The sequence below is a fragment of the Copadichromis virginalis genome, linkage group LG9, assembly GCF_057382275.1.
Source record: "Copadichromis virginalis isolate Kocher_CV1m ecotype Utaka linkage group LG9, C_Virginalis_male_GT1.1, whole genome shotgun sequence".
NCBI classification, from domain to species: Eukaryota; Metazoa; Chordata; class Actinopteri; order Cichliformes; family Cichlidae; genus Copadichromis; species Copadichromis virginalis.
Window position 1 is genome coordinate 21,720,739 of NC_140626.1, and position 17,493 is coordinate 21,738,231.

The window sequence follows — 17,493 nt, forward strand, 5'->3', positions numbered from 1 at the left end:
AATTTCCTCGAGCCCCTGTACATCGTTATAGGACCATTTTTTTTAATAAACTGCAACATAGATGCAATTTTAATCTCGTCTAAACCTTTTCAGTGCTTCTAATGCACAAATCTTACTTCATTATGCTCAACAGTTTTTACTCGGCTGTGACATGGTGATTGTGGGAAGCTGTGCGCTTGCCTGCAGGTTATTGTCATCGCTCTGTCATCTCATATTTTGGGTGAATGTTGTAGGCGTGTGTGTGTGTGTGTGTGTGTGTGTGTGTGTGTGTGTGTGTGTGTGTGTGTGTGTGTGTGTGTGTGGTGGGTCTAGCCTGATTGCGCGCCACTTCTCCATCAGTGCGTGTGGACGAGGGTCCGCAAAGGTGCCGCTGCTCCTCTCCGGGCGCGCAGTACCATCCCCAAACTTTGATGAGCCGTAACCTTCACCAGGGCAACAAAACAAGCCGGGCTGAATTATACCTGCGAGGATATATTAAAAATAAAAACAGCGTCGTCTCTTTCTCCCCCCCGCTCTCTTTTTCTGAGTGATTAAGGTGAGTAAACTGCAAGCTTCACATTACAGTGCGCGTTTTCCCCTCAACGATTCGCAGCACAGCGCGTATTTTACCGGACGTGTTTTGCCAGATCTGCGCGCGTCTCCACAACCAAAGTGAAGTTTGTGTAGGTGTGATGTTTTTGCATTAATTAATTGATCGTGCAAATTTTTTTCCTTTTTATAACTGAGTAAAGATGTTCTAGATGCTTTTTTTGCAGCTCAGTTGCTCCGATATCACCATATCTTTTTTTTTTTTTTTGCCTGCCGTATGTTACATCTCTGAATTCAACACGCAGAATTTATCAGTAACTCGATTTTAAAAGTCTTAACCAGAAAGGATTTTTTTCCTCCAAGCCCAACAACAAACAGGTGTCAAAATGGAAAGCACTCCGATTGAAATTTACAAAGAAGACACCAAGTGCCTCTCCTCGCTGCTGGAAGACTGTCCGGCGAATTCAACTGCTTGGGTATCCGGATACTCTGACAGCCGCAATGTGACCCACGATGATGATAGCTGGGAGCAGGAGAGCATGTCTCCCATCATCCCCATCATCACCGCAGTGTACTCCGTGGTGTTTGTGGTCGGCTTGTTGGGCAACTGCCTCGTTATGTATGTGATTATTAGGTAAGGATTTTTCTCCCCACTTTGTATAACATCATAAAGTGTGTGAATGTGTGTGTGAATGGGTGGATGACTGAATGTGTAAAGCGCTTTGGGTCCTTAGGGACTAGTAAAGCGCTATACAAATACAGGCCATTTACCATAAAGTATAAATAATAAATCCGCATGTGTGCCAGAAATCACTTCTCTGTTTCTATGGAGAAAAGAAAAGAGAAAAGATGCTATTGTGTCTTTTTTTTTTTTTTTTTTTAAGAAATCAAGATCCAGCCAGAGGAATGTTTTTCTTCTCTGCCTTTGCAAATGTTATTGCTTGGGAATAAGAGCACCCAGACTTGGGCTTACACAGTGACCTCCAGGCCATCTGGTGTTAGTCACAGTTCTTGTTTTTGCCTGCATTTTGTTTTTGGATGCGCTTCAGAGACACTAAAAAAAAGGTGTGATGCTCTAAGCTCATGAAAGAATTGACAAAATGGGCATTTAAAATGGTATGAGACAGCATCCAGATAGAGAACGATCTTTTTTAAACCCCCAAGTCTCAAAAAAGAAAACAAGACGTCATTTTGGCAAAGAAAGGGAATGTCGTCATTTCTAACCTGACATTAAATGTTCAAAAGCTTGGTGACAGGGAGCTAATTCTACCTCCTCCAGAAAATGAAACATGCCAACTTTATGAATGGCAACTCTCCAGCAAGACCTCCCAGATATATAATGGGTTTCTATACATTTCTCATCAAGTCTGGCCTGGCAGGCATAAAATTAATTACATCTGAAACCAGTGGTGCTTTGTCAACCCAATAACATGCTTACACCTCATTGGGCTTTATTTATGGTCTGTGTGAGCAACAAATCTTATCTGACGTAACGTGAACTGCTGCAGTGCCATCCAGAATGCTTCAATTCCTCGACAACAATTACCTCAAATCAGGTTGATGGCTTCGCCTGTCTGCAGGAGTCAGCTTTTTCACGTCACTTTACAGACAAGAGTGTACATTTTACTGTTTCTCCACAGAGAACAGCTGAAGGAAGAAGATGCTTAATGCTGATTTATTGGGAAGAAATATATGCAATTATTCAAATGTAATAAAGTCCATTTGGGTCACAAAATAGATGTTTTAGGCCGCTTGTCTGATTTTCAGACATGTCATGTTTTATATAGCCAAACTGCCCGTTTTACCATCTTTCGCTTTTAGGTGTGCTCTTATTCCTTATGTCAGATTCAACAATCTGACATAAGCTCCTCAGAGATTTTGGTCTATTTTGCCATGATAGCGTCACACAGTTACTGCAGATTTTTCAGCTGCACATCCATGATGTGAATCTGCCATTCCACCCCCTGGCCTCTAAATGGCCATTTGAGTACAGTGAACTCATTGTCATGTTCAGGAAACCAGTATGAGATGATTTGAACTTTGTGCATTATCCTGCTGCAACAATACTCAGGTAGGCTGCAGTGCTCAGAGGAGTTCAAAGGGGGACAAGAAAATATGTCCTACATCATTATACATCACCAGCCTGATCAGCTGATACAAGGCAAGGTGGATAAGGGTTTTCATGTTCTGACCCTACCATGCAAAAGTCGGAGAAGCAGTAACACTTACTCATCAAACCAGGCAAGGTTTTTCCAATCTATTTTTCACTTTTGATGAGTCTATGTGAAATGTAGCCTCAGTTTCCTGTTCTTATCTGACAGAAGTAGCAGCCGTTGTGGTCTTCTGCTGCTGTAGCCCATTTGCCTCAAGGTTTGATATGTTATCCATTCAAAGACACTCTTCTGCATACTTTGGTCGCAACAAGTGGATACTTGAATTACTGTTACTCACCTGTCAGTTTGAAAAAGTCAGGGTATTCTCCTCTGGCTTCTTGTATCAACAAGATATTTTCAATCAGTGAACTGCTGATTTGGATAGTTTCTCTTTTTGGTAAATCCTATACTGGTTGTCCTTTGTAGATCAGCAGTTTCTGAAATACTCAGACTACCCCATCTGACACAAAAATGGGACTTAAATCACATTTTTCTCCAGTCTTATTCTCAGATTGAACTAGATCCACTACAATGTCTAGATCCGCTGAGTTGCTGCCATATGATTGGCTGATTAGATATTTGGTATACAACTGCACTTGAACACGTTACATACTGAAGTAAAGCCACTGAATGTATTTACAACTCCCAGTGAATATAACGTCGCTTATTCTCTGCTATATGTGTATAAAAAACACAATAGCTGCTTGCTAACACATTAATCCACATATCAAAGTCAGTGCCTGCTGAACTAAACCCAAGTGGCTAAAAGTAAACTTGAAAAAAACTTTGATATCATGACAAATAAATTTCTCTTTTGCTCAGAGGATTGAGCTTTATCTATGAATATAAAGCTGAAGCTAGCAGCTAGTTAGCTTGAAATTTAATTTACTGCTTCTACATTTTGGGTTAATCACACCATAAATAAAAGACATGCAGTGTGTTCAATAGTGAACTTCTGGTAGACTGAACTTCTTTTTTCTGGTCACAACTATTTTCTTGGGTTTTTTGTCTTCATGATTAGCTAAAGTAACTGGTTGCTAATAGGTTCCTTAAATTAAAAAGTACATTGTTTAAGCAACTCGATGATATCTGGTTTCAGAGGGCTGTATTATAAAGAAATATTGAAATATTGTCTCTTTTTCTGGATTACTGCTTGTGAATAGTAGACCGTTTATAAGTAATTGAATTACTTTAGCCCACTATATTGTGGTATATAATACCAGCAACTCTGCAAATTGTGCAAAATAACGTCTATTTTCAGGTTGATCTCAAATGGAGGGGAGTTCACATTAATTTTTCCAGTTGGAAACAAATTTTTCTGATTACTCCAACATGACACGAATGCAGTTTATTCTAACCAAAGTTTGCTTGTGAAACACTGACGCTCTTTATGATAATTTTGCTGTAATCTTGAACAGAAGTTCATTCTTTTAGGTGAATCTTCTAGGTTCTTGCAGATCATACTATAGCAAGTAAATATCAACTTTTTAAAATTTCTACCCAAACCCCAAAATTCTGCATGTATTTTGCATTGGTGCTACCACAAGTAAAAATCTGTAAATACACAATTGTATAAAGCTCATTGGATATGGTTTCAATCCAACACCACTTTACATATAACAATGAAGTGTGAGCCTGAAAGATTGCATTACAAATTCAAGAAAGCACTGTGGACTAATGGACAATGTTTAATTCACAAAGAGCCCAGAACAAAGGTCTTCCACTGAGTCGCGAAGCAATAACGGCTGCCGAGACAGTGCCGTATCTCTCCTCACAGGACAACTTTGTGTTGTGCATATTTAACAGGTACACGAAGATGAAGACGGCCACCAATATTTATATTTTCAACCTGGCACTCGCCGACGCCCTCGTCACCACCACGATGCCATTCCAGAGCACTGACTACCTTCTGAATACGTGGCCCTTCGGCGAGGTGGTATGCAAGGTCTTCATCTCCATCGACTACTACAACATGTTCACAAGTATCTTCACCCTCACCATGATGAGTGTGGACCGCTACGTGGCCGTGTGCCACCCCGTGAAAGCCCTGGATTTCCGCACTCCCCTCAAGGCCAAGATGATAAACGTGTGCATCTGGATCTTGTCCTCTGCTGCAGGGATACCGGCTTTTGTGCTGGGCGGTACTCAGACGAATAGCGGTGAGGAAGTCTTTCCCCGATGTCTAACAAAAAGTTTAAGAGTCTCTGTCCACTTTCTATGCATAGCAAATACTCTCCAAGCATGTACTAATAAAATGTTAAGAACAGAAATATATTCAATATATCAAATCCATCCGTCACTGAAGAGTTTTTCATTAGCTACAAATTGAGCACATCCTTCCTGAATATAGATGACGTAAGAAATAAAAAAGCGTTTAGAGCAAAATGTTCCCTTGTTGAGTGCAGATTAGCTATTCTACAGCGACTTGCTAAATTGATTGCAGAAAATTGTGAAGTGGAATTTCATTTATCATAAAGTGCACTTCAAAAATAGACTCAAAACCTTTTTGTTCATACTTGGCAGCTGTGTGTGAATGCCTTTTTTTAAGTTTTCACTGACTTAAGACATAATCAAACCTACAGGTTTTTCTGTTTTTATTTTCAGTGTTAATTACATTGAGTTTCATAAAACATGTCATATAAATAAAATTGCCACTTTATTTTCTCTCCACTGTTCTTCCACAGACATAACAGAGTGCGCGCTGCAGTTCCCCGATCCCTACGCAAAGTGGGACACACTGATGAAGATTTTAGTGTTTGTCTTTGCCTTCGTCGTGCCTGTGCTCATTATCACCGTGTGCTACTCCCTCATGGTCCTGAGGCTGAAGAGCGTCCGAATGTTGTCCGGCTCGAGGGAGAAGGATCGCAACTTGCGCCGGATCACGCGGTTGGTGGTGGTCGTGGTGGCCGTGTTTGTGGTCTGCTGGACGCCCATTCACATCTTCATCCTGGTCAAAGCTCTCGTCACCGTGCCGGAAACCACCGCCATCATGGCCGCCTACTTCTTCTGCGTGGCTCTGGGTTACACCAACAGCAGCCTCAATCCTGTCCTCTACGCCTTTCTGGATGAGAACTTCAAACGCTGCTTCAAAGACTTCTGCCTGTCAGCCAGACTGAAGGGGGAGAAGGTGTCAGGGAGCAAAAAGGCCCCCAGCACTGTGCGAGAGGCCGCTGTTCCCCTGGAGAACCCAGATGGGACTGGTAAGCCGACATGACTAGCAGTGGAACTGTCTTCAATCTCCCACACTGGAAAAGAAGACTCACAATACCTGGGCTTAACCCACATCACAACAGCAATGTAGACTGGGTTTTGGATTCACTTCATTTTCATTATCACCCAGGGTATAATCATCGATGTGGTTGTCCATAAATCCAAATCAATCCATCCTAGTGTCCTCTGACTTCTGACACTTTCCTTCACAGCAGCCTGTGATTGTAGGTCGAGACAAAGATTGTGCATTTATGGTTTAACCTGGCAGGTGGATGTAAACCAAACACTGTTTCTGTTTAAGTAGGTCAAAGAAGAAAGTGCTGCTTATAATTAATATGGATTACTGTTGATGGAGGTCCAACAATTAGTTGATTAACCAATTATTGCATGAATCCCCATTTATTTTGATGACTAAGTAATTATTCAGGGAGGGGTTTTTTTTTAGGAAAAATTAAACATTCGCACCATCCAGCATCCTAAATAAGATTTTGATTTCATACGTGACAGTTAATTAAACATTTTTAAAACAAATTTATGATCGCTTACTGTTTTAATGATGATTTATTTAGCCATAAGTTTAATTTAGACTGCCAACCTTCCCAGGGTGTACTGACAGCTGAGATACGTTACATCACCTCTACAACCCTGAATTGAATAAGTAGGAGATGGATAGATGGGTATTGAGCTTACTGGCAAAATAATCAGCAGATTAGCATTTCATAAAATCATCATTACACAATATTGCACACACGGTCATGAGATAATTATGTGAAGATATCTTAGGAGAACTGATGATTATTTAAAGGGTAAACGAGCAGGAGACTGATTAAAATCACTTGGCCCATATCAAGTTTCATCAGTTTTGATTCATTTGTCTCTCAAATGCTGTTTATTCCCAAAATTTCCTCCTATCATTTTTCATTTGCCAAATGTGCCTTTACAAGTCCAGGAAAAAATGTTTGTGGCGGCAGAAAAATGACTTCAGGAATGATTACTAGATAGCGGTCAAACAGCACTTCATATTATAATGTTTGCTATTTTTATTCAATGCATTTGACATGCCGGTGATATTTGCATGAATCGCTGACAGCAGACATGTGCCAAAAACATTTTCACATCTGTGCAGAGCCTGAATGGTGCTGATTGACCACAGTGTGAGAGCACTCACTGACTCGTGTTGGACTTTGAAGTTGTGTAAGAGTCAAAGAAAAAAACAAAAAGCAACATTCAGCTGCATCAAAGCAAGTTAATCAATGAGAGAATGTGGAGGGAAGATCCTGGACTTGAATGTGCATTTAAAATTTGACAGAGGGCTCTCTATCAGCTTTGACCCTGGCTTTGTGTCCAGACTGATAAGTTGTTAACTTTATGGTATATAACTAATAATGATATGTGCTTTGTATATGGCTTTTACCATGATACACATACTGTAGTCCTGCTGAACTGTCATACTGTTATTGTTGTGCAGTCTGATAAGCCGATTAGCTCTTTCAACAAGTAAAAATACAGAATATTCTAACAACTGTACAGTATCTCAGTCTCTATACAAAGACTTATTTTGTATAGACTACAAAATGAAAATCTTTGCACAGACTTTATGAAAATATACTGTATTTGTAGCATGTTAATCATCACTGCTATGATAGTAAAGGCAACATCAGCAGCCATAAGCTTCATGGACTGTGCTGTTATTTTGAATGTACTGCAAATACTACATGAAAGTCATCTATCTCATTTAAAAAAAAAGCATCTTTAGCTAATACTTGTTGATAAATCTCTTGCTGACACATGTATATGGACACAAAAATAGATAAAGCACAGATGTTCTAAAAATAAGAGACGTTATTCTAAGAATCAACACTGTGATCGAGGCATCGTTGTAGTTTTTATTTATTTCTTTTTCATCTCTGTGCTCACAGTTTAATGCTGTACATTGGCTTCTCCTGCCGTCATTCGAGCAGGACGTGTACTGATCGATTAAAACTTGTCTGTGAAGAGCTTAATAAAACAAGTTTAACAAATACACAATGATTCTTTCCTTGGAGTGTGACAAGCTCGGGGATAGCGGATACTCATTGTTTGTTTGTTTTAAGGAAAACAAATCTCTCTCCTTTTTGGTGACTTGTTTTAATAGATTTTGAAGCCTTGAAGAGATTCTTATTGGAGGCAGTGACTCTGCAGACTTCTACAGTTTAAGAGTTTTTTACTGTAAGCCATCAGCTCCCCCCAGAGGGAAGAGGATGCAATGTGGGGTCTTTGTTTTGTTTTTTATTTTAAAGAAACTGCAATGATTAATAGCTGCATTCACATAACTTGGCATAAACAGAAGCTTCTGTATAGCAGTCCATATTAGTGTTCACATACTGGATCTCAATTGTGCCACCTCTGCAAGACTACGGGATAAGAAGATACATCAGGTGATGATTGATGATTTCTCCCACATTACAAGCTTCTGTCTCAGACTTCTTTTATTATGTTCATTATAATACATCCACAAGACCTCCAGATCATTTGATCATTATTCACCCATTAATGCACCTGATACAAAATCGTAATCGTTTATTATTATTATTAGTATTAGTAACCTCATTTTTGATTTGTTCATATTTCAACATTACTAAATTGATTTGACTTATCATGGCAGTGTATGAATTACTGTAGGCAAATTCCAGCACTTAGTGTTTTTGGACTATTTCTGTATGTGTAGAAATAAGCCATAAGAAGAACAGACAGACTAGATTCATGTAGGTTCATGTTCTAAGTTCAGGTCAAAGGAATTTTATTTACATACAGAGTACCGAGTCTGTAGTCGGTAGTCTGATACTGAAAATATGCGTCATTTTGCTTTAAACAATCCATATGAAATTTCTGTTTGTTTGGATAAGGACAAACTCTTCTAAACTTTTTATCAGTGAAGTAAAACAAGGAAACATTCAGGTTCTGAGCCACTAACACTTTTTTCCTAATTTACATGTTCTGTTGTATTCTCCTTCATAAATGACTTGTCTTTTGAAAAGGGCTCTACAAATAATAAGTGCTTTTATGGAAAAAGCAGATGGCTTTTAACAGCATGTTTGTTTGAAGGCAGCAAGCATAACGAAAATAAAAGAAAATGAACTAAACAGGCTGGCGAGGCTATGTCTACAAAGATGTACCTAATTTTAATATTATCAGAGTGTGTGGGCGGAGTGGGGGGCATAAAGCTTTTAGTTACAAGCTGCGGTGTGGATAACTGGAATACTTGAGCTTACTAATAGACATAATATATGAAATGATAGAATATATCATATCAAGTTAATTTAGGACCCCGAATTTTGTACAAATTTTGTGTAGTTGTGTTTAATTTTTAGAATTAGTGCTATCTAAACGGCAAAAAGAGAGAGAAAAAGAATTAGTTGAAGAACTTAATTGCGCCATATAAAGACGAGGCAGGCCAATAATCAAGCACACATACAACAGCACAACAGTAATCTGAGGAGGGCGTGGCCGGGTGAGTCAAGCCCATGTGACTCCCCTTACGTCATGGGAAGGGCTTTTCCGGGTGTTTAGTTGGACACTGAACTCTTGACAGACAAACAAACGTAGCTCTTCTTTTACACTTTTCACCTTATTTTTGCCGAAATGAATCGCATATTTGGCAAAGGAAAAGCTAAAGGTCCGCCACCGAACCTGACGGACTGCATCGGAAGCGTAAGTATGAGGCGGAAATAACTTTTCGGAAGGATCTTTAAACGAAGTAAACAAAGACAGTTAGCTAAGTGTTAGCCAAGTTTCTGGGGACCAAACAGGCCACGGGTTCACATATTTAATTGGAGATATAATTTTCGGAAATATACATTATTTTCTAGATTAATCGTATGTTATTTTTTTTATGTTTTTAATGTCTCGTAGACTTAAAACCTAACGCCTTGAGTTGACAGTGTCAGTTGGTAAATAAGGTTCTCAAAGAAAACAATCAGTTCTCAGTGTGGGTAATGGGTCATCATTGTGTAACGTTGGGCAGGAATTTGAGCCATTTGACTGTGATTGAGCTCAAACCATGTTGTTCTCCGAGTAAAACAAAGAGAATAAGCAGACATGAACCAGTTAAACTGGTTGTCAGACTGCAGATGAAGGACGTGTTTAACGATGATGAGTTTTAGCGCCCACCGCAGAAAAATTACCACGGCTGTGATAGAAAAATATTTTGTTTTTAATTTACTGTAGCATAAAATACATTTACAGTGTCCACCAAATGGCCTGAAATAACAGGAAAATGCTTAGTTTCTGATAAGATGAGATAAAATAGATCCCAAGGGAAATCCCTGTGCCTTTTTAGATGCTCGGTACAATGAGAAAAAGCATTCTCACACAAAAAAAAAATTATGATCAACTACTGAACGGCTGCTGGAAAGATAAGACACAGGTGAGAACAACAGCAAAATGTCTACAGGACAGTATAAATGTCAGTATGATTAGTAAATAGGCAGAAAGTGGTGTTTTAAATAATATTTTTAATGCTATAGGGAATTGTAGCATGTGACAATGGAGAACTACAAATGATACTGTATTAATAATAATAATAATTGTCCCATCTGGTAAAGAGTCGATGGGTTAGGAAGTGTTGCTGTGCATGTGTATATTTTTCATGCATCACATGAGGGAGGAGTTGTACTGTCTAATAGCCACAGGTAGAAAGGAACTTCCTGTAGTCCTCAGGCCTGCACCTTGTGGCAGTGAGTCATTTGACTCGTGTGCTGTGGTGACTAATCAAGAGGGTCATGCTTGGATGGATTGTCCAAGATGCTGAGGAGTTGAACCAGCCTTCTCGATCAATTTGTTCAATCTGTTGCCATCAACTGCCTTCACCCAGCTGCCCCAGCACACTGTCGCATACAAGACCACTATTGCAACCATGGAGGTATAAAACATAGGCAGCATAGTCTGTAGATGCCCTTCAACATCTGTAGGACCATTTAGTGGCCTATTCTGAACCAGGAAAAACCCTGAATTCATTACTGTGTTCTTCTTTAAAAAGAGCTCCAATAATAATATGGTCCTACTGTCAAAGATCAACTAAAATTGATGTCATGTTTCTACTTTCAGGTGGATTCTCGGGCGGAGTCCATTGATAAGAAAATCGCCAGACTAGATGCTGAACTTGTGAAGTACAAAGATCAGATGAAAAAGATGAGAGATGGGCCTTCAAAGGTGAGTCTTGTTGTCCGGTTGTACTGTAAGACAAAGAGGCTGGTGTCTCTTAAAAACTTTCAAGATCAAAATAAACCTCTCTAAAATAATTCCTACAGTTTGTGAGGGGGTTTTCCACAAGTTTGTCCTTTTTCTCCCCCACTAGAACATGGTCAAGCAAAAGGCAATGAGAGTGCTAAAGCAGAAGAGAATGTGAGTACTTTTACTTCCTAAAGAAAGGGTAAGTTATTTAAGCTGCTGCCTTGATTGCTCTCATAACTTTATTTCTTCACGGCTCCAAGGTATGAAGGCCAGAGAGACAATCTTATGCAGCAGTCGTTCAACATGGAGCAAACAAACTACGCGATCCAAAACCTGAAAGACACTAAAACTACAGTAAGAGAACAGGAACTGGACCAGATCTTAGTTACAGAAGAAAATACTTTGTGTGCTAACATGTTTTGTTTTTTTTCTTTTAGGTTGATGCCATGAAAGTTGGCCTCAAAGACATGAAGAAGGCTTACAAGAATGTGAAGATTGATAAAATTGAGGTATGCTTTCAGGTTATTTTAACAGCAGTTAATGTAGCTACTTGGCTGTTAGTTAATAATTAACTAATTAATTATTATTATTGAAATTCAGTTACCAGTCTTAGGTGCTAACTCTTTAACCCTTGAAGGTTTGCTGATAGAACAAAACGAGTCGCTGTGCATCACAAATTAGTGAGGGTGGTCTCTGCCTGTGCAGCTACATCCAGATAAACCCAGAAACTATTGTATTGGTTGTCAAATACACATGTTAGATAAGTCCTGTAAAGGAAAGATCCTTAATGGTGATTGGCCAGCAGGGATTAATAACAGCCCAGATTAAATATGAGCAGAGTGTGCAGGTTATCAAATTACCAAAGATGCTGCTGACACAAATGTAATGCTTCAAACTTTTTTTTTAAATATTCAGGATCTCCAAGACCAGCTGGAGGACATGATGGAGGATGCCAACGAGATCCAGGAAGCGATGAGCAGGAGCTATGGCACACCTGACATCGACGAGGACGACTTGGAAGCAGGTCAGGAAAACACAAATATGCCTGGATTTCACATATACAGCATTAAAAAAGAAAACATTACAGTGTACAAAGCTGCAGCAGTTCTGGTCAAGACTTATCTTTGCAGCATATGTGACCAGTGTGTGGATTTCATAAAAAAGGCTTCTAGTTTTTCCACTGACATCCCTGTGCACACACAGGACTTTAAGGATTCACGTGTGTAGACAGTTTAAACACAGATCTAAAGTGATAGAGCTCCTGATCTTTAAATGCTGTTCTGTCCACAGAGCTGGACGCTCTGGGAGACGAGCTGCTGATGGATGACGACAGCTCCTACCTCGATGAGGCCTCATCTGCTCCTTCCATCCCAGAGGGCCTGCCCGGCGACAAGTCAAACAGGGTACTGATCACAAGATTTTTACAGTTTCCTGTGAAATTTCTATTTAGTTTATAGCTTCTTGGTTTGTTATGCTTTCATTATTCATGGGAATTCCTTCTTTTTCTTTCAGGATGGTGTCCTGGTAGACGAGTTTGGCCTTCCTCAGATCCCAGCTTCATAAAGGAAAATACATCATCCTAGTTTTACATGTATCATAGCCCTTTTTTTCTATTTATCCAACTGACACTCCTGGCCGAAAAAGGCAGCAATAAAAACCAAAGCATCTTGTGTCCAATGAATGGTAGAAACTGTAAGGTAAAAATCGGGCGTCTTTAATTCAAGGTTGTGCTTATGACTCTTTATAACTAAGCTTGTGATTGCTGGAATTAGGTTTCTATTATCTTTGTACAGTTTTTGCGGCACCCTGTTGCAAAAAACAAAATAAATTATATTTTTCAAACAATACTCATCCTTGTGTGATATAGAAATCATTCCATCAAGTCATTTTTTTGTACAAAAGACAGTTTATTGTCCAGTTAAATTTGTGCATGTGCAGGTGATAACTTAACACATTAACTTGGCAATTACTGTTAGCAAAAATAAATATGGAGTTTTTCCTTTTTAAAAGCCCTGAAGTTCCAACCACAGCGAAACTGTTTCTCGGTCACCAGCTGAGCCTGTAGGTGTGAGGGAAGATCTTTTGGTGTAGATACTCCACCATGCTGGTCTTGCTTTGCAGCTTTTCAAACTCAAAGTAAGGAATCTAGAAAGAAAAACACAAATTCGGCTATTTCGTTTGAATTTTAGGATTTACTGATCTACACAAATCTAAGAACTGTTGAGGATCTAACCTGAACAACTTCATATCCCAGAAGGCGCAGATGCCGCTGCTTGATGGCCTCTTTTCCAAGAAGCTGCCTCAAGTTTGACGTGAACCTCTTTTGTCCATCAATACACAGAGCGATCCTGCAACGTCACCATACAGCTCTCAAATACGAGCTTTACTTTCACTGCTTTGACATCGAAAACATGAAACTGGTTTACCTTTTGTATACGTCATCAGTTTGGCTGGCAGGCAGCACATATCCCTCTTCATCAAGTTTTATTTCAACATCTGCAACAAGAAAAGAACAAAGCCTTCAGTAGATAAGCTACAGGAAACATTTATGAAGTAAACCACTGGTGCAGACCAGCGTGTGTGCGTTACCGAGTGTGTAGCAGTATGGCGTCAGAACTTTCGATCCAAAGTATGAACGATCCCCGAGCAAATCCACCAATCCAGTTTTCACAGAGTTGTACAGATGTGGATCCACTGGTGTCTCCAGAGAGCGTCCAGACATGAGGAAAGACTTGACGCGGTATTTTGGAAGGAGTTTGGGACCCTGATTAAAGAAAAACAAAGGTTGACACAGGAAAGTGTTCATATAGCCTGCTATGATGTGTGACTTACAGATTTTCATTTATTTGAAAACAAAACACTGAGCAGTATAAATGTTATTAGTATTCACTTCTTTTTGTTTACCTTTACGTGTGTTTTCTATCCATTTGAAATGAGAAAAACACAATAAAAACACATCATCCTGTTTTTATAAAAGCTCACAGAACGTGTATACATTTGTTAGTTTGTCTTTTTGGATCTCAAAAAATGAAAACTAGATAAAAGACCGGAATTGGAGGTTGGTAAGTCAAATTTAAATAAAATACAACTGAACACTGTAGAAACAATAAAGTGACCCTAGATAAGTAAATTGATAAATAATTTGCTCCTAATGCCACATAACTAAAATGCACTGAAGCTCACACACCGATGATGAGTTAAGCATGTGGGTGTGTATTCAGGTTTTGCATTGTTCCTGTGTCATTCAGCTTTCCAAGTGTCTAACCCTCACATTGTTCTAAATACTTTACCTCATAGAAGGGACACTCCAACTTCACAGTCATGTAGAGCTGAGTCAGTTGTGCCAGAGCAGCCCGGTCAATTCCCATGCTTTGCTCTACAGGACAAAAACACACAGCAGGAAATGACGTCAGCAATATTTTGTTAAATCATGCACTCATGACACAGCATGTGTTGGCATTACGATTTACCTTGCAGCTGCTGGAGGAAGTAACTGCTGAAAACTTTGGAGACAAAATTAACAGGGAACCTCTCCACCAGGGTGCAGGCATGGAGCAGGTTGAGCAGCGTTCGAGGCTGGAAGTGTGAGAAACGCGTGTGTAGGATAGTTTCTACTTTCCCGAACACCTGGCCCGCATTGGGTGGGAGGTATCCCAGCTTCCCAAAGACCATGATCTGCCTAGCCACCTGGCTGGTGCTGTAGTCATCTGCTCGGTACACAAAGCTCTCAGCGATGGCATCAAAGACGGGCGGGGAAAGGATGTTCCTGCGTCCAAAGAACTGCATCACTTTAGTAATTGTCTCTGGGTGGGAGGTGAAGGCCACTGTAGGAACATATTTCTCCATCGCCCCCATAAAGTAATGATCACTGTGACCAAAGTGCATTAGTGCCCCAAGTACATGGGTGAGCTCCTCATCGGTGAAGTGAGGCACATGCCGCACAGCCTGCTTACACAGATTGATCACAAGAGGCATGGCCTGCATCTGATTCAGGGTTACGAGAGCGCCGAGCACCCCACTGACAGCAGCAGGATCCATACGGGAAGTAACAGTCACAGCGTGGCTGTGCATGCCATTCAGGAGGTCCCTGTATTTTCCATCTACACCCACACCACCTTGCAGAAGTCTATAAACAGCAACAAGGTCTGCTAGGCTCCAATTGGAAAGCTCCTGCCTCTGGATTTGCTCCATCAACTGCTCCAACATCACACTGCCTGGACCCTCTATGGCCAGCATCGCCTGCCCCAGAGTACACAGTTCCCCTATGGTCATCTCCCCCCTGTCAAGCCTTGCCTGGCTCTCAGACATGAGCCTTACCATCAGTGTGCTCCAGGGATCCAAGTAAAGCCGTGTGCAAGCCAAGAGAGCCGAAACCAGTCCAGCATTAGTCAACCGTCCAGAGTCCTGCTCCAGCTGGAAGCACAGGGCCCTGATAGTGGCCTCCTCCAACACAGTGGGGTTGGTCAGAGCACCACCCTCCTGCTCCAAGTCGGCCACACGGTGAAGGGCTGCTGCGGCCATGGTGTCAGACATGATTTCCACTGAGCGCAGCAGTCTGAAAACCTGCCTGGAGGAGGAGCAGGTCTCTAGACGGTGCAGGAAACTTTGCTCCTCTATAGCTGTGGGTCGGTGCAGCTGGGTCAGACAAAACCGCGGGACCGAATCTCTGTGGATTCCCACTGAGCTGCTGGTGATGAATGCAGGCTCCCTGACGATGGTGGTCAGACTCCTCGTCACGCTGTCCTGTAGTAGCTTCCGGCAGCCCCATATCCTGATACACCGGCCGGCTGATGTACACAGGCAAGTTACACATAAGACCTGGCTGCTGGTACTCAGAGGCCTGACGGATCCAGCAGGATAACATCGGATCCTGAACGGAATCCTCTGAATCAGCTTCAGAGCCATGACCCTGGTCCGGGACTCACCGGTCCCAGCTGAGCTAAAACGAAATAAAAACACAAAATTATTAAGACTATTTTTAAATAAGTGAGAGAACAAAAAAAAAAAAAAACACCAAGAGTCAGAGACTCCTTCCAAACGTTTTCCTGTTTAAAATGAGCAGTTCATGGGTGGCTTTTTCAAAGACGCTAGACTGGTATGCAAATAATTCAAGGCAAAGATAACATCTGTTATTTTTGGCCATTGACAATATTATCCTTGCGTAAATGCCACCTTACTTACAAAATTTAAATATATATATTGATAGAAAACTAAAATGTCTCTGGTATTCACCAAAATGTTTTAAATACAGGGAAACGTCTGTCTTAGTTTCTTTTAGCGAACCAACCTTGAAGGTTGCTGTTAGCTAACGTTAGCATAGGTGCTAGCCTCATGTGTAACCTAGCAGAGCCGCACTGCTCTTTGTACTAACTTTTCATAGGGCTGACACTTCGGAAATATAAATAAAAACAAAAATGTGACGACAGTAAACTGAAAAAGTTCGTACCTGGACCTTCCAACAGCGGAAAAGGGTAAAATAACCGCTGACACCGGAGATGCTACCAAACGTGACTCCGTAAGGAGCACGAGGCGTTCAAGGCACCCTCAAAGTCTGTTCTTCTTAATTTCACACGCGTCTTGATGTTCCAAATCAAGAAGTAATTCTTAAATTAGCATATAACAAGAGAATTGCTGTAGATTAGCATAGCTCTTCACACATCTGAAATTCGTGGTGTAGAAAAAGATATACATTTCTTTCTTTTATTATTAAATTTGTATGAAACCCCTAAAGGGAGCAGACGAAAGAAGCAGTGTCTGAAATCCATACTTTCACTGTAACCTTCACTTCTCTTAGTCTCTTCGCAATAAATGTTCATTTCCGATAACTCGTTTTAATAGTTTTCTGACCTTCATAGGTTTTGTATGTCCAATAATCGAGGCATCATTGAAGGCAGCGTCATGTGGTTTGAACCTTCCACTCAGACACTAGAGGGCGACATTATCACTGCACAAGCCTATTCAAAATAACGTTTTGAGTTTGCGGCCGGTCGTCATAGCTTAACCCTCCTGTTATGTTGGTTTCCAGGAACACCAATTATGCTCCTGGGTTAATTTGACCCGGGACAAATTTACTCATCCAAAAGTGTCAGAAATACTGCCATTGATTATTTTACAATTTAGATTTTTTATTTTCGTTTTCTGTAGTGATGCAGATGACATCTCTTCTGTTCTGGGTCAATCTGACCCGCAACATAACAGGAGGGTTAAGTGGTCTTTCTGCGCCAAAAATAATTTTGTATTTTAACCTGCCATTTAAAGCATGGACTGTCATTTAAAGAGGGCGCAGCTGTAAAGTGCAGACTGATTTAGCGTCATCGCTCAAACAAGATTTTGGGAAATGAACACTGTAAATGTAGTTCTGCCAAAAACCAAAGAAAATTTAGTTCCAGGA

At 40.5% G+C, this 17,493-nt stretch overlaps 3 protein-coding genes across 4 annotated transcripts; 2 read left to right on the forward strand and 1 right to left on the reverse strand.

The window, feature by feature from the left end:
• Nucleotides 1-238: 238 nt before the first annotated feature.
• Nucleotides 239-7,909, forward strand: LOC146701817 (delta-type opioid receptor-like). The gene is made up of 4 exons (XM_085468185.1): nt 239-535; nt 892-1,162; nt 4,488-4,840; nt 5,366-7,909. The coding sequence occupies exons 2-4, from the start codon at nt 915-917 to the stop codon at nt 5,893-5,895; spliced, it is 1,131 nt and encodes a 376-aa protein (XP_085324311.1). The 5' UTR covers nt 239-535; nt 892-914; the 3' UTR covers nt 5,896-7,909.
• Nucleotides 7,910-9,390: 1,481 nt separating this feature from the next.
• On the forward strand, nt 9,391-12,949 carry chmp5b (charged multivesicular body protein 5b). Its single transcript, XM_085468188.1, has 8 exons — nt 9,391-9,581; nt 10,977-11,081; nt 11,227-11,273; nt 11,363-11,456; nt 11,540-11,611; nt 12,018-12,126; nt 12,393-12,505; nt 12,615-12,949. The coding sequence occupies exons 1-8, from the start codon at nt 9,513-9,515 to the stop codon at nt 12,663-12,665; spliced, it is 660 nt and encodes a 219-aa protein (XP_085324314.1). The 5' UTR covers nt 9,391-9,512; the 3' UTR covers nt 12,666-12,949.
• A 52-nt stretch (nt 12,950-13,001) lies between these two features.
• On the reverse strand, nt 13,002-16,654 carry fastkd3 (FAST kinase domains 3). Of its 2 annotated transcripts, none has more exons than XM_085468187.1 (7): nt 16,549-16,654; nt 14,573-16,036; nt 14,393-14,478; nt 13,692-13,866; nt 13,529-13,598; nt 13,336-13,450; nt 13,002-13,247 (listed from the first exon to the last, which is right to left on the reverse strand). In XM_085468187.1, the coding sequence occupies exons 2-7, from the start codon at nt 16,005-16,007 to the stop codon at nt 13,149-13,151; spliced, it is 1,980 nt and encodes a 659-aa protein (XP_085324313.1). In that variant the 5' UTR covers nt 16,008-16,036; nt 16,549-16,654; the 3' UTR covers nt 13,002-13,148. The 2 variants fall into 2 exon arrangements, with proteins under 2 accessions (XP_085324313.1, XP_085324312.1); XM_085468186.1 differs by having other exon boundaries at nt 14,573-16,041.
• Between the last annotated feature and the right edge of the window lie 839 nt (nt 16,655-17,493).

What these genes read in the sequence shown, in the direction of transcription:
- LOC146701817 (XM_085468185.1), top strand. Translation starts at nt 915, where the DNA reads ATGGAAAGCACTCCGATTGAAATTTACAAAGAAGACACCAAGTGCCTC. An exon ending in GTTATGTATGTGATTATTAG is followed by an intron (nt 1,163 to 4,487) that starts GTAAGGATTTTT and finishes CATATTTAACAG; the next exon opens with GTACACGAAGATGAAGACGG. An exon ending in CGGTACTCAGACGAATAGCG is followed by an intron (nt 4,841 to 5,365) that starts GTGAGGAAGTCT and finishes GTTCTTCCACAG; the next exon opens with ACATAACAGAGTGCGCGCTG.
- chmp5b (XM_085468188.1), top strand. Translation starts at nt 9,513, where the DNA reads ATGAATCGCATATTTGGCAAAGGAAAAGCTAAAGGTCCGCCACCGAAC. An exon ending in TGAAGATTGATAAAATTGAG is followed by an intron (nt 11,612 to 12,017) that starts GTATGCTTTCAG and finishes TTAAATATTCAG; the next exon opens with GATCTCCAAGACCAGCTGGA. An exon ending in CCGGCGACAAGTCAAACAGG is followed by an intron (nt 12,506 to 12,614) that starts GTACTGATCACA and finishes TTTTTCTTTCAG; the next exon opens with GATGGTGTCCTGGTAGACGA.
- fastkd3 (XM_085468187.1), bottom strand. Translation starts at nt 16,007, where the DNA reads ATGGCTCTGAAGCTGATTCAGAGGATTCCGTTCAGGATCCGATGTTAT. An exon ending in GCCATACTGCTACACACTCG is followed by an intron (nt 13,599 to 13,691) that starts GTAACGCACACA and finishes TTCTTGTTGCAG; the next exon opens with ATGTTGAAATAAAACTTGAT. An exon ending in ACTGATGACGTATACAAAAG is followed by an intron (nt 13,451 to 13,528) that starts GTAAACCAGTTT and finishes GTGACGTTGCAG; the next exon opens with GATCGCTCTGTGTATTGATG.